Genomic DNA, 15,215 nt, shown 5'->3' with positions numbered 1-15,215 from the left:
AACTCTCACATCCATAAATGACCACAGGAAAAACCATAGCCTTGACTAGACGGACCTTAGTCGGCAAAGTAATGTCTCTGCTTTTGAATATGCTATCTAGGTTGGTCATAACTTCTCTTCCAAGGAGTAAGCATCTTTTAATTTTATGGCTGCAGTCACCATCTGCAGTGATTTTGGAGCCCCAAAAAATAAACTCTGACACTGTTTCCACTGTTTCCCCATCTATTTCCCATGAAGTGATGGGACCAGATGCCATGATCTTCCTTTTCTGAATGTTGAGCTTTAAGCCAACCTTTTCAGTCTTTCACTTTCATCAAGAGGCTCTTTAGTTCCTCTTCACTTTCTGCCATAAGGGTGGTGTCATCTGCATATCTGAGGTGATTAATATTTCTTCCGGGAGTCTTGACTCCAGCTTGCGCTTCTTCCAGTCCAGCGTTTCTCATGATGTACTCTGCATATAAGTTAAATAAGCAGGGTGACAATATACAGCCTCAGCGTACTCCTTTTCCTATTTGGAACCAGTCTGTTGTTCCATGTCCAGTTCTAACTGTTCCTTCCTGACCTGCATATAGGTTTCTCAAGAGGCAGGTCAGGTGGTCTGGTATTCCCATCTCTTTCAGAATTTTCCACAGTTTATTGTGAATGTTAAAAAATGATTGAGTAGCACAGGGAACTATATTGAATATCCTGTGATAAACCTAATGGAAAAGAATGTAAAAACGGAATATATGTGGGACATCCCCTGCAGTCCAGTTGTTAAGACTTTGTCTTCCAATGCCAGAGGATACGGGTTTGATCTGTCATCTGGGAGCTAAGATCCCACATGCCTCATGGCCATAAAACCAAAATATAATACAGATGCAAATCCAAGACTTTAAAAAATGGTCCACATTAAAAAAAAAAAACTAAAAAAAACAAAGGAACGTATATATGTGTATAACAGTCACTGCTGCACAGCAGAGATTGACGCAATGTTGTGAATCAGCTATACTTCGGTAAAAAATTTAAAAAAAAAGAAAGATTGGGAACGCTGCTTTAGCTTGGAAGATGTAGGGGGCTTTTGAAGATGTGATGTTTGAGTTCTGATGTGAAGGGTGAAGTGTCCTGTCTGCGTTGTGTGCATTTCAGGTGGGGGTTGGGGAGCCTTTGGCCTTGAGGTGGAGACTGATCTGCTTCTGGTCACTGTGGATCAGTTTGCCTTTTCTAGAAACTGATATAAATAGAATCATTCTCTTCTTTTGTTCTAAATTCTTTTATAAATTTAAATTATTCTGAGATTCATCTATGTTGTGTGTGTCAAAATAGTTCATTCCTTTTTCTTGCTAATATCCTCTGTGTGAATGTGCTAGGATTTGTTTATTCAGTCAGTGTGAATTTAGATTCCTCTTCCTTTTCCCCTTCAGCGGGTCTTCTGCTTTGCTGATATTATTTGTAACCACCTAAGAGATAGACATTTCACACACCCGCACACACTCTCTCTTTCTCACTCCAAACACTCCCAGTGAAAGGGGAGATGCCTCCTTGTTCTTATATTTATTCCTCTTTATCCTGTTAAGCGATGAGCTCCTAGTCAGTCACTCGTCAGAGGATGCTCGACAAGCCCTGTTGATGGGAAGCAGACCAGCTCTTCTTTGTGTCTGTGCTGTGTGCGATATTTTGGGATATGTGTGTGGCGAGTTTATTTTATCTGGATTCAGCTTGTTTCCGCAGATTGCTTTTCCTTGAGCTTCATAATTTAGCAGCTGTGGATGCAATTAATCGAGTACGTTAATTTCACAGGTAGACAGAAACAGATTCCTTCTTAGATGATAGGAATCTTGTATAGATGGCAAGACTGAAGTTAAATATGCTCTCGTCAACATGGAGATAGGTCCTTTTCATGGCTGGCGTCTTGATTAAATCTCTTGCTTTCTGCTTCTGTTTTTGGTGCCTTTGAAAAAGCTGACGGTTTTTTTGGTTTCTGCAGATGATCTGAGAATACGCTTCAGGATCTGTCAGTTAATGAACCCCCGGGAGTCTGGCTGTTTTTAACGATGTTGAATTCAGCTTGGGGTTGGCGGCTAGGGCATGTCTGGGCTTTCACTTTGTAGCTCTCCGTGCTGTTGTCTGGGGAGGATGAGAGGAGAACACTTAAGGGACAGGCCTGTCCTGGCGGACGTGGGTCTTTGCTGGCTGAGCCTGGTGTGTTTTGTTTATGCGGGATTAGGATAGGCAGTTGCTGTATAATCTGGGGGCCAGGATGGAGTCCCCAGAGGCCTGCCTGATGCCAGCCCCCGTTCTCCCAGCCCCCTTCGTGGCCCCCATTGTTCGTGTTGATCTGTGTGTCTTCTTGGGCACCTCTCTGTTCTCTGAGTGCAGGATCAGCCTTGTCTGTCTTGTTTCTTCTGCCTGAACAGTAATTGTCTACAGAAGGTTCAGTAGAATCTGTCAGGTCTCTAAGAAAGAAGGTGAAATATGAGCTGTTATATTTTGAGTGCCAGTGGGCTTCCCAGGTGGCACTAAGTGGCAGAGAACCCACCTGATAACACAGGTAACACAAGAGATGTGGGTTCGATCACTGGGTCAGGAAGATCCCCTGGAAGAGGAAATGGCAACATACTGCAGTATTCTTGCCTGGAAAATTCCATGGACAGAGGAGCCTGGTGGGCTACAGTCATGGGATTGCAAAGAGTCAGACATGACTTAGCAGCTGAACAAAAAAAAAAAGTAGTTTTACCACTCAGGTGGGCATCCCCACACAATATGGTTGATTGCTTGTTTGGGGGAATGTTTTATGAATAGATGTTTATGTGTTGTATGTGTTTCTCTGAGTTAAATTCAAGAGATGTATGGCTCCTTTCATATAGAGCATGTGTTTAGTCCATATGCTGTTAAGAAGCTGTAATTTTTCACTTTCATTGTCTGTGTAGTTACCTATTGTATGACTATACCACAGTGTATTTAGCCATTTTGCTGGTGGTAATGGGCGTTGGATTTTTTCTGGCACTTGGCTATTAGGAACAGTACATTCTTGATCATGTCTCCAGGCCCTGCATAGTGGCCTGGCTGAGTCACAGGGAGTGAGTAGCTATAGTCCTGTAAGAAGACGCTCAGCATGTGTGAGAGACCCCATCACTCCACACCAGTATGGGCAGACTTCGAAACATTTGGCAATCTGGTTGATATATAATGGTATCTTATGTGGATTTAATTTATATTATTTCCTAGAGATTTAAAGAGTGGTTCTTGCATCGCATTTGGGCTCCATCATATCTACTTGACTTTGACGTTGGTTGATGAGGACACATTTCTGAAACATAAAGGACACCAGCTTTGCCTGGGGAATTAAAAAAAAAAAAGAATTTGAAGTTTTGTTTCAGACCAGGGGAATAAAAATTCTGGAGCAAGTATTCAAGAATCTAGTTCTAGTCAGTGGTGTAGGTGGTTACTGAACAGCTGGACTTACACTTCCCTGGATGCAAGCACAGTGCTGAGGATGCTACAGGTTGTGTCTGTGGGGCTTTGAGGACCCCTCTGATCCTTGTCCACGGGCTCTACACCTTGTTCCCCCAGCTCCGCCCCTGCAGGGTCTCCCCAAGACGGCCCAGTTCCCTCGTGAGCCACTGGCTGAGGATGTAAGTGTACTATCCAAAAGCCTTTTATACTGATAGAAAAGTACCATTAGATATAATTTGTCTTCCACTGATAGAGATACAGAGGCAGCAGCTGATTTGGGGGGTACTTCTGTTATTTGTTGAGTATTGCACATCGTTATAAAAAGTTTTATTGAAGTAGAGTTGATTTACAATGTTGTGTGAATTTCTGCTGTACAGCACAGTGATTCAGTTATACATATATGCATATTTATCACAAGAGACTGAATACAGTTCCTTGTGCTATACAGTAGGACCTTTTTGTTTATCCATTCTGTATATAGTAGTTTGCATCTGCCAATCCCAAACCCTCAATCCCTCCCTCTCCCACACCCTCCCCCTCGGCAGCCACAAGTCTGTTCCCTCCCTATGTCTGTGAGCCTGTTTCTGTTACATCACTTCAGTTCAGTTCAGTCGTGTCCGATTTTTCACGACCCTGTGGACTGCAGCACACCAGGCTTCCCTGTCCATCACCAACTCCCAGAGCCTACTCAAACTCATGTTCATCGAGTCAGTGATGCCATCCAACCATCTCATCCTCTGTCGAACCCTTCTCCTCCCACCTTCAGTCTTTCCCAGCATCAGGGTCTTTTCTAATGAGTCAGTTCTTCACATCAGGTGGCCAAAGTATTGGCGTTTCAGCTTCAGCATCAGTCCATCTTTGATCTCCTTTAAGATGGACTGGTTGGATCTCCTTGCAGTCCAAGGGACTCTCAAGAGTCTTCTCCAACACCACAGTTCAAAAGCTTCAATTCTTCAGTGCTCAGCTTTCTTTATAGTCCAACTCTCATATCCATACATGATGCTGGAAAAACCACAGCTTTGACGAGATGGACCTTTGTTGGTAGATAGATTCATTTGAGTCATTTTTAGGTTCCACATATATGTGACATCAGATGGTACTTGTCTTTCTAGTGTTGCCCTTCATGTTGAGCTGCCTTGAAATTTAAGGTTTTTCTTTATGTAAGTCAGTTGTTGGCTCACTATAGAATGCTTAGCTCTGACGTGGAGCTAATTAACTTGTATGGCATGGGTGGCAGTTTACACATTTTTTCATACGAGGTGTAGCTGTTGGTTTGGTGTGTCCGTGGGAGAAGGTTAGGGTTAGGGTCCTCCTCTGATGTCACTATCTTGGACCCTTCCCTCCCTAAATGCTTTTATTTTAGAGCATTATTAATCATTTCTTCAATAACCTTAAAAATAAGTGACTCTTACTGTTAGTTCTTTTGTTCTTGTTCCATCATTCAGTTGTGTCTGACTCTTTTTCGACCCAATGGACTGCAGCCCAGCAGGCTCCTCTGTCCATGGGATTCTCCAGGCAAGGATACTGGAGTGGGTTGCCATTTTCTTTTCCAGGGGATCTTCTTGGACCAGGGACCCAACCCTCATCTCCTGCATTGGCAGGCGGGTTCTTTGCCATTGCACTTCCAGGGAAGCCCTGCTATTTCTTCGGAGTGGCATAAATTTACCGAGGAGCAGGCTGTAAGTAAGCCTGCGTGCCTGGACACTGCCTTAATTGTGAGATTGAACCACATCATTTGATGTCAAAGAAAATTCTTCTCTCACCCCCTCATGTGAAGCATGCTCCTTAGAAGGCATCTTCCGGTGTGCCTACAACAGCTGCTTTCATAGGTACTTCTGTGTGCAACTTTTCACAAAAGGCTTCTTTTGTATAAAATGGGAAGTGTTACAGAGGAGTCTTAAATGAACTAGAGTTTTCACCCTTGCTTCTTTCTCTGTCCTATGCCCTGCCTCCCCTCTCACCCGCCGCCCCCCCCACTCCCAAACTTCTTGGGGGCAGTTTCTTTGAAGGCACATCAGGTCATTTGTGTAGGTATATTTTCAGCAAAATGGTGTTGAAAAAAAGGAACATAAAGTTGTTTCAGTCTAAATTTCCTTCCATTTGGAAGAAAGCTTGTGTGAAGGATTGACCCATAACAGCAGGAACAAATGTACACAGGCGTGTGTGTTTATTATTGTGTGTGTTAGGTGATGGCATTTTGTTAACCAGAATGGATGTATTTTGCAGATCACAGATCCCCTATGTGGTCTTTCCCATAGCCGTCAAGTTGGACCTTTGAACGGCCTCTAGAAGTAGAGAGGCAGCTGGGGAGCAGCCTAGACTCAGACGGTTTGGAGCCTGGGGTGCTCACTGTTACTGTAGGTGACTGTGAGCTGGTCGAGTGAACTGGGGAAGCAGCTCCTCGTTTCTCGGATCAAAGGATGGAAGCAGGGGAGAGTGCCTGCACACGCTGGGTCTCCACCCCGGCCTTGTAGGTCCCTTCCTTCTTATTCTCTCTCCTCTCCAGCATGCGTTGCCTCCCCTGACCTACCCCACACATGAAGCAATGACTAAGACATGGTTTCAATTCACAAGTGCTATTTGGACATCTGGGCGTGTACCCTTTCCTTCTGTATAAAGGAACAAGTCTGGATATTCCCACCTGCTTGTCCTAGAGGTTTTTTGCTTGGTATCAATTGTGCTAGTCCCGCCTCCTGGAGCTCCCACTGTCATCTGATGGGCTGAATCCGTCTCCTTTGCAGCCTGGCTCTCCAAGGCCTGGGTAGCAGGTGTGCCTCTGACTACCCCTGTCAGGGTGATCGACGGCACCTGCTCCCGCGGTGGCTCCCGGGGTGGCTCCCGGGCACTCAAGCTGAACCCTAGTTCTGTGTGCTTTTGGAGCAGGAGCCCGCTTTACGTGTCGAGGTGTCTGTCTCCTGCATAGCAGTCCTGGACCCTCATGGATCAGGTCTGAATTATTCACAGCCAGGTTATCTAAACCCACAGACATCGCTTCCTCATCTGTGGCCTTCTGCCCTGGATGTGCTGTCACCAGGCTCCCTGGGGAAGCTGCAGTTGCCAACTCAGGCGGCTGGTCTCAGTGCTGCGCCCTGTGGCCTGACGGTGCCTCATGAGCCTCCTCTTGCCCTGCCCCACACGGCACGCTGTCCTTGCAGCCCTGACCTGGCCGGGCCATGGCTTGCAGGCTGCGGGGTTCTGCCCTGGGTCCCCCATCTCTTCCGCTGTGTGGATCACTCTTAGACGTGCATCTGCTCTGAGGGCCTAGACATGCTCCCCAAGTGTACGTGCTGGCCTCCCGCCTGTGCTCTGAGACTGAGCGCAGGCGAGGGGGGTACATTCTCCCCTGGACTCTTGCGCCTCGCATGGGCTCATGTCTCTGTCCCCTGGTGCTGGCTGGCCTCTCCTGGCCTCTCAGGCCCCAGTCGGTACCCTGACGGCCTGAGTGTTCTCTGTACCCGCTCAGCCCTCCTGGCTCAAGGAGGCTGGACCAGCCACGGCCTCCAGCCTGTTCCGAGCACCCATCGCTCTGTCCCCAGTTGGCAGGTGCAGAGCTTGGGTTTCATCACTCACTAAATCACCTGTGTTCATGCATCACGCATGGCCTCAACCCTGAGTGCCTCTGCATGGCATGCAGAGCCCCTCTGTCTCTGAACAGAGCCCCCCCATTCCGGACCCCCTCCCCCTGCCCCCGCATGCTGACCCCTCACCCTGCATTCTGACCCCCTTCACCCCCACCCCGTCCCTGCATTCTGGCCCCCCTCCCCCTACATTCTGCCCCCCCCCCCCCGTTTGGACCCCCTCCCCCACTGCTCCCACCACGCTTGGCAAGCCTCAGCGAGTGCTTCCTTCATCTTGGGTCCTCTTGTTTTTGTGGAAGACGCCCCTTCTCTGATATTCCAACACCACTGTGGCTCTCACCCCTGGAGGATGACTGGGACCTGTGTTTTTCTTTTTGAATTGTTGACTTTGGCACCTGCCCCCAAAGGTACCTGTTCAGTGTCTGGAGTGTGAGGTGTGATCTCATTCTCTTTACCTGTAAGATGACTGTGTTGAAACGAATGGCTATAGAGGTAACAGAATTCTGCGTGCGGCGGTTCTGGAATGCTTCTGTAGTAATTCAGGGTTTGTTTTAGGTTAGACAAGTGTGAAAAGAGAGGGAGGGAGCGAGGCCTCGGTGCCTCCTGAGCTCCGCTGCCATTATGCCTCATGTCACGGGCTTGCTGAGCCACTCCTTCACGCACCCTCCTTTAGGGTGTTCTCGAAGTGCTTTCTGTCCAGCCGTTAATAACTGAGTTGACGTTCCTTCCGTGTGTACGTGTTTCCTTTTCTCATTAGATTCTGAATCCATCTAGGGCCGGCAGTGGGACTTATGCATTTTATGACTCCTATGCTCTGCCCGGAATAGAGGCACCATGCATTTTTGTTTAGTTACAACATATTTGAAAGAAAGTTTTTAAATTGTAGGACGCTTTGTAGGTGTGAATAGTTTTTAACGTCTATATTCATTTTTCTGGTATATCTACTTTTTGCTTAATTAAAAAAGTATTCTTGGAACCCTTTAGGAGAAAAAAAAGTGCTTATTAGAACCCGATGGAATGACATTTTGGTTGTATTGAGTTTAACTGATTCAAAGAACAATGGTCTCTCAGGCAATGTACAATGTCCAACTGTTTTTCTCCTTGTAATGCAAGAAAAAACACATAGCTGTCTGTGTCTCTGGGCAGAGATATCTCTGGATCTGTGGCGGCACTGACGTGTGGCTGGGTGATTTATTCCTAACTGAGCTTCCTGAAACAATGGTTTTGTTGTGTGTTTCTCACAGGTTCCTAATGTCAAATGGATTTTTCTTTTATTTGTAGATGTTAAGACCTATGTTTCTTAGTGTTCTAGGAGAACCTACTTCACGAGGGACAGAAAAGGAGGGTTTTCTCGAGTCTTTAATACCACAGGAGAGGCTCGTTTGTAGTCTTTTTAAAAAAAATCATTTTGTGAGGGCAAAAGAAATGTTAAGAAGGGAGAAAAAGGAGCCGCAGTCCTGTTCCCAGCTTGTGTTTCATTCCTGTAAATCGAGGGCGATGTTGTCCCTGCCGTTATGAGGATGTTTAAGGACTGGCCTTGGTGGGCTCAGGGGTGGTCTCTTTGCCTCATGGCTTTCCAGGGGCTCCTTCCTCTTGTTCACCTGCTGACTTCCTGGACCAGTCCCTGAGGCCCCTGGAGCTGAGACACGTAGTTCCTTTCAGCGCTGGCTTTAGACCAGCAGCATCCCCTTGACTCCTCTGCCAGGGATGCCACCGAACTCCTAACGGCAGAGGCTGCCTCCCACAGACTCTCAAGGATCTTGACTGGATCTTAACCCAGAGGAATTTAGGAGAAGCTCAGAACTCTTCTTCTCTACCAGTTACAGGTCGTCCAAGTCATTAAAATAAGTTTATCTTTCCCTCTAACCATATGGTGCCCTGTGCCACGTCTGCATCCCCGTGTCTTCCAGATTCTTCCCGGGCCCCTCCCAGCCTGTCCCCACGCTGGGCGCCAGTGTCCCTGTTGCGTATAGCACTGACGTGTGCATCAGCCCTTCCCTCTGAACGTGAGGCTGTCATCCTGGGAAAGACACCCTGGTTTTTGTTTTCGTTTCTTTAGCAAACTGGAAGATCTTAATTTTAAGTAACCTTGGTGTTTTTGTCGTGAGAATTTTAATGTAACATCAAATGAAACGTTCAAGTCTATGTTGCTAATACAAAATTTTAATTTTTCTTTGCAGGTCAACTTTGTAGTGTGCCAACTCTTTGCCTTGCTAGCAGCCATTTGGTTTCGAACTTACCTACATTCAAGCAAAACTAGCTCTTTTATAAGACATGTCGTTGCTACCCTTTTGGGCCTTTATCTTGCACTTTTTTGCTTTGGATGGTAAGTAATTATTTTGATCATATTTAATGAAGATTTTGGATGTCTTTGTGAATTGAGTGTGTAGAAAAATACACTATGTAGACTTTTGTCCTTATATTTAGCCTATTAATGTTTTACATTTTTTATTTTTAATAGAAAAGATAAAGAGTGGAAAGTGGGCTCTGTCTCTTCAGTTTGGGCTCAGAGGACAGTTTGCTGTTTATAACTTACGAAAAAGGACCAATGAAGAGAAAAGACATCAAGACATTTTATTCTGTCATGAGTAGCTCTTCTACCTATTTTGCAGATCTTTTATGTCAGGACAAATGAACCGTTTAAAATAACTTGTTCCTTTCCGTACAAGTGGCTTGTAAGAGGCTGGTAAAGCCCATCAATAGAACTCTGTTACCATTTTTTATATTCTGCCATTAGCTGAATGAGGTTTTTGGTTGGGTTGGTTTTGGTGGGGAAGAATTATTTATGAATGGAAAGCTTTTATTTATGGCCCTTCAGATGCTCCATGTGTCTGTGTTTCTTCCACTTGGCTCCTTTCTTCATTATCAGGACTATTCTTGTAATACATACAGACACCCCGTAGTTCCTGTTTGTCCCAGATGACGGTGGTTGTAGCAGGAAAGCACAGTGTCTTGGCTAAACAGCAGAGACGCTCAGTAGAAGGATTCTTGGTGATTCCTCCTGAGTTTTCCTTCTTGTTGTTGTTCAGTTGCTCAGTTGTATCTGACTCTTTGTGACCCCGCAGACTGTAGCATGCCAGGCTTCCTTGTCCTTCACCATTTCCTTCTTAACTGAGAGCTTATGCTGCTGGCTCATTGGCTGTGTTTGCTCTTTGGCAGATTGTTGTTTGAGATGCAGATTCCCTGAGAGAATGCCAATGCAGTCGCTTGGTGGATGGTTTAAGGTAGTTCTTGCTGTGGGGTGTAGACTGGTGGATTTTGACAATGACTCTGTGTTTGTTCTGGGAGGTTGTTTTTGATTCTTGGTAGGGCTGAAATATCCTGGTATTTCTTAATCTAGTTTTTTCCTCTGGCAACCGTACATGTGTCCTAGAAACTCATGAAAATTCAATTAGGGGTTATTTATTCCTTCTCTGCCTTGTTGCCCCGTGACCAGTCCTCTGATAGGCCCTGCCAGTGGTAGGTGTGTGTGGAGTCCCAGGGTTTCTATGCGCTTTCTTAAATCAGATCTAGGCATGGTTTCTCCCCTTCCTGGACAACATCAAAGTTTTCTTCAGTTTCTCAGGGGATTTCTATTTAAACTTATCTTAAATCATGCCATGGGTGTGTATTTAACTTTGTATCACAGAGCTTTTCAAATGCAAAATAACAGAAAATAGTAGAATGAACCCTCAAAGGCACATTATCCAGCTTCAACAATTGTTAAAATTCTACCGTTCCTATTTCATTCTTTCCTCAACTTATTTTTCTGCAATATTTTCAAGCATATTCCAGTTTACACATTTTACCCATATATACGTCGGTGTTCAATGTGTTTTGTCAGCATATTTTTTTCTTCATTAAAAATTTTTTATTTTATATTTGATTGGAGGATAATTACAATATTGTGTTGTTTTCTGCCATACATCAACATGAATCAGCCACAGGTATACATATGTCCTCTCCCTCTTAAACCTCCCTCCCTCCTTCCTCCCCATCCCTCCCCTCTAGGTTGTCACAGACCGCCTGACTTGAGCTCCTTGAATCATATAGCAAATTTCCACTGGCTATCCGTTTTATACATGGTAATGTATATGTTTACATGCTGCTCTCTCTAATATCCCACCTTCTCGCTCCCTAACTATGTCTGAAAGTCTTTTCTCTGTGTCTGCATTTCCACTGCATGTTGTAAGGGGTGGGGAAGGCTTGTCCAAAGTGACCAGCTCCAGACACCCTTCATTTTGTGGTCTGTGGACACAGAGAAGTTGGAGATGTGATCCGTGTTTCCTGGGCCCATGTGACTGGGAGTCCTGCTGGAGGGAGAGGTGTTTACGGATGGGGGAGGATGCTTTCTTGCTGTGAGGTCTTCTCAGATACTCTATCCCAGTGTCCCGAGGAGCTCACCTTAAGGTCAGGTGGTCATAAGTATGTCGATTTCTACGTGATAACTAGGATTTTAAAAAAGCGTACTCTATTCTTTCCTTGAAGGAGAAACTTTTTATATTCCTTTCTTTGGGAAAAGAGATTGTTTATGCCTCTGCACCAGGTAAAAGATAATTCTTTGCTACTTGATATAAGTGGGAAAGTAGAGTGTCCTTCTGGATTGCGTTTTAGCACTCTGTTAGCCTCGAAGGCAATCCTGTCTCCTATTGATTTTGACAAGTTGTCTTTTGGAAGACTGTGTTAGTGGTTGCCTAAATATAGTTGACTCTTTTACCTACTTGTATTTGGCCTCAGCTCTTTTTTTTTTGACCCATCATCTATAAATTTCTTTTAACTGAGAATTAGTTTATACTTTTAATTTACTTGTTTAGCTATGTGAGAGCAGTGCAGGGTAATGGACTGGAGCTTAGACTGAATCCAGACAGACCTGGATTCCACTGTGGGTGCCTAAGCCTGGCAGCGCTGTGACTGGACACGTTATTCAGCCTTGGTAGCATCACTTTTCTCACCTGTAAAATGGAACTAGTGGTGGTGGTCAGGTCTGAAAGACATAATACTGCAGAAGGGAGCTTAGCACAGTAGCCAGTTCTTTTCTGTTTCAGTTTATGGACACATATGTTTTTCTGAGTGCCAGCTTTCTGGTTATATAGTAGCATTCCAGGCCAACATTGTTTCCCTGTGTGTGTGTTTGTGTGTATGTGTGTTTCCGTGTGTGTGTGTGTGTCTGTGTGTGTGTGTGTATTTGTTAGGCAGAGGAAGAGACAGGCAGATGAACTCTCTACAGTGGGTAAGATAAGTCTCTTCTATACCTGTCTTGGAGCCTACTTCTTATTTGTAATATTTCTGTGGAAAGTTAAACATATTTATTAAGAAGGAATAAATAATTAAGTAGCTTTTCACAGTGGAGGTGCCTGTTATTCTGTGATGCTTAGGTTAGAAAGTAATTTTAATCATAGTTTAAGATCTTTATTAATACTTTAAATTATATGCAATGGTTTCACCATTTTTTTCATACATTATCCATGCTATCAGAGGGGAAAGAAAATAGAAATTTTGCATGTGTGCGCACGCAAGCATGCGTGTGTGTAATCTTAGGGATAGTTTGGAGGGATTTTATTTTTTTCTCAAGTATTTATTTATTTGGCTGCTTGAATCTTAGTCATGGTGTGCAGGCTCAGTAGCTACATAGCATGTGGGATATTAGTTCCCCAGTCAGGGACTGAACCACATCCCCTGCATTAGAAGGCAGAGTCTTAACCAGGACCACCCAGGGAGTCCCATGGATGGATTTTAAAACCAGAGATCTAAAGCGTGTTTTGCCTGACTTTTATGAAATGGATGGATAAATTAGTTCTCTCATTTAATGGTGTATTTCTACATTAGAACATTAGAAAACACTGTATTATTTCTGTGAGAATGTTTCGTAGATGGATTACTGCAAATTAAGGATTGACTAGATTTGTATAAGGACACTTATTTGACTCGAGCCATCGTATTTTCAGAATAAATCAATTTGGGTGTACCCGCTTTTAAATGAATTCTGATATTTAGTATTTTGGGCTCTTTTGTAAGTAACACTTGCAAAGACTACCGCAGCTGTATTGGCGCAGTCAGGTGAACAATTAAGTGATGTCTGTCAGGACGATTCTGAAACCCATGTTTCTCACTCCTTTTCATACTTGTGCCTTAGTAATGGAAAAGCGATAATGCTTCAGTCTCAAGACCCCATGGAGCTTTGGTGTAGCTGGGAAATGTGGGATGCTCAGCCCCCAAGTGTGGCTTTCTGGAGTCCTTATTTTTCCAGCCCTTGTGGGGCTTGTAAGATGAGACTCCTCTAGGGTATCCACACAGTGTTAGGCTTTGGAGGGTTTGCTGCCTTGTTTTTTTTGGGGGGGGGAATATTCTGAGTTATGCATAAGCCCTTTTTATCCTGAATCATTTCAACTTGATGTTTGTGTGTAGGCCCTTCTAACCCTTCTAACAGTGCTCTTACTTTTTACAGGTATGCCTTACATTTTCTTGTACAGAGTGGAATTTCCTACTGTATCATGATCATAATAGGAGTGGAGAACATGCACAAGTAAGTGCTTTATTCACGTATAAAACGGGTTCCAACATAATTGAATCGGGCCCAACAGAATTTTACCACGTTAAAAATTATTCTGAATTATGATCATTTTTTCAAGACCATAATTGATATAAAAGCAAAATCCTCGGTATGCATCACTCTTTCGTGTACTCAGAGCAGGGTTTCTCAGCCTCAGGGCTACTGATGGCTGAGACCGGATCATTCTTTGGTGGGTGGGACTGTTGCACGCCCTGTAAGATGCTGAGCACCATCCGTCGCTCCTGCCCACTTGGCGCTGGCAGCCTCTCCTCTCCAGGTTGTGACAACCATGGCTGTTTCTAGACAGTTTCACACATCTCTTGCGGGGCCAGACCACTTCCGGGTAAGGACCACTGGCTTAGTCTTGGGTAACAGCAGTGCCGAGATGGAGTAAGCAAATAGATTAGAGAGAGATTTAGAAGGCACGTGTGGAAGGAATTGGTGATTGATGGGGAAAAAAGGTGTCAGGGTGACCCCAGGTTCCTGGTGTGAATAGTAAGGTAAATGGAATCAGAATTTCTGAGCATAGGGAAGCCTGGGGTTGGGGAGCATGTCTAGGGGATAAGCATTTCAAACAATGTGTGTGTGTGGGTGTTAGTCGCTCAGTCGTGTCCGACTCTTTGCGACCCCATGGACTGGATCCTGCCAGGTTCCTCCGTCCATGGAATTCTCCAGGCAAGATATTCACCTAAAACAGTGCTTGGTACATAGTAAACACTCTGAGCATTTGCTGAATAGGTGCCTGTGGACTTTATAGAGTGTCTGTGAGACAGTTAATCGATGTTGGGAGCTGGTGTGGAGGTCTGGGCCAGAGAGGACACTGGACACTGGAAATAGATATGGTTGAACACCCAGGGGCCGAGGTACCCACAGAGCTTGGTGGCAGATCCTTGGGAGTGTTCTGTGTTACCTGTGGTGCACCGTGTCTCTGAATCCTGACATATGTGTGGCTTCAGGAGTTTTCATACAAGGAATGATGGACCTGTAGCTAATTTCATAGTCCCCCCCCACCCCCCGCCAAGTCTCATTCTGTTCTGCATCTTCGGTGATTCATGGGTCACCCCATCTGCTTTGATGCCATGTCTTCCCTCAGTTTCTAGTGGTGCCCCCTGCCTTCTTGATCCCTCCCCCTGCTGTGTGCCAGCACTCCAGGTTTTGGTGTTTTGACTCTTAATTTTTTTAAGAGGAGGGGTAAAATATTTTGATTATGTATCATGTGAAGCAATTTTTACACCATTGCAACTCTGCTTATGAAATCTCACACAGATGACAGGTTCAAGGTGAAACTGTACTTAATATCTGAGAAAAGGAGCTTCATGTTGTAAATCTGGAAAAAGAAGGAACATCTGATGGGATTACTGAGAACAGGGGACTTGTATACACCTGCGTGAATGGAAGTCATAACATGCTTCTAAGTAGGAAGTGTGTGTGTGTGTGTGCACGTGCGTGCATGCACGTGGGCACTAAGTCGCTTAGTCGTGTCCGATTCTTTGTGACACTCTGGACCATAACCCACCAGGCTCCTCTGTCCTCGGGAATTCTCCAGACAAGAATACTGGGGTGGGTTATCATGCCCTCCTCCAGGGGATCTTCCCACCCCAGGAATCAAACCTGCAATTTATTTCTTACCTCTCCTACATTGGCAGGTAGGTTCTTTACCCCTGGCGCCACCT

At 44.9% G+C, this 15,215-nt stretch overlaps 1 protein-coding gene across 1 annotated transcript in view; it reads left to right on the top strand.

Moving 5' to 3' along the window:
- The window catches only part of MBOAT2 (membrane bound O-acyltransferase domain containing 2), a 103,533-nt gene that overhangs the window by 37,178 nt on the left and 51,140 nt on the right, over positions 1-15,215 (top strand). Inside the window, exons 2-3 of the mRNA XM_069582572.1 lie at positions 9,194-9,339; positions 13,438-13,515. Of these exons, the coding sequence (XP_069438673.1) occupies positions 9,194-9,339; positions 13,438-13,515 (224 nt within the window). The remainder of the gene's footprint in view (positions 1-9,193; positions 9,340-13,437; positions 13,516-15,215) is intronic.

This window comes from Ovis canadensis, chromosome 3 (genome assembly GCF_042477335.2).
Source record: "Ovis canadensis isolate MfBH-ARS-UI-01 breed Bighorn chromosome 3, ARS-UI_OviCan_v2, whole genome shotgun sequence".
In the NCBI taxonomy this organism is placed as follows: Eukaryota; Metazoa; Chordata; class Mammalia; order Artiodactyla; family Bovidae; genus Ovis; species Ovis canadensis.
The sequence above is the reverse complement of the archived record's forward strand: the minus strand, read 5'-3'. Positions and strand labels throughout refer to the sequence as shown.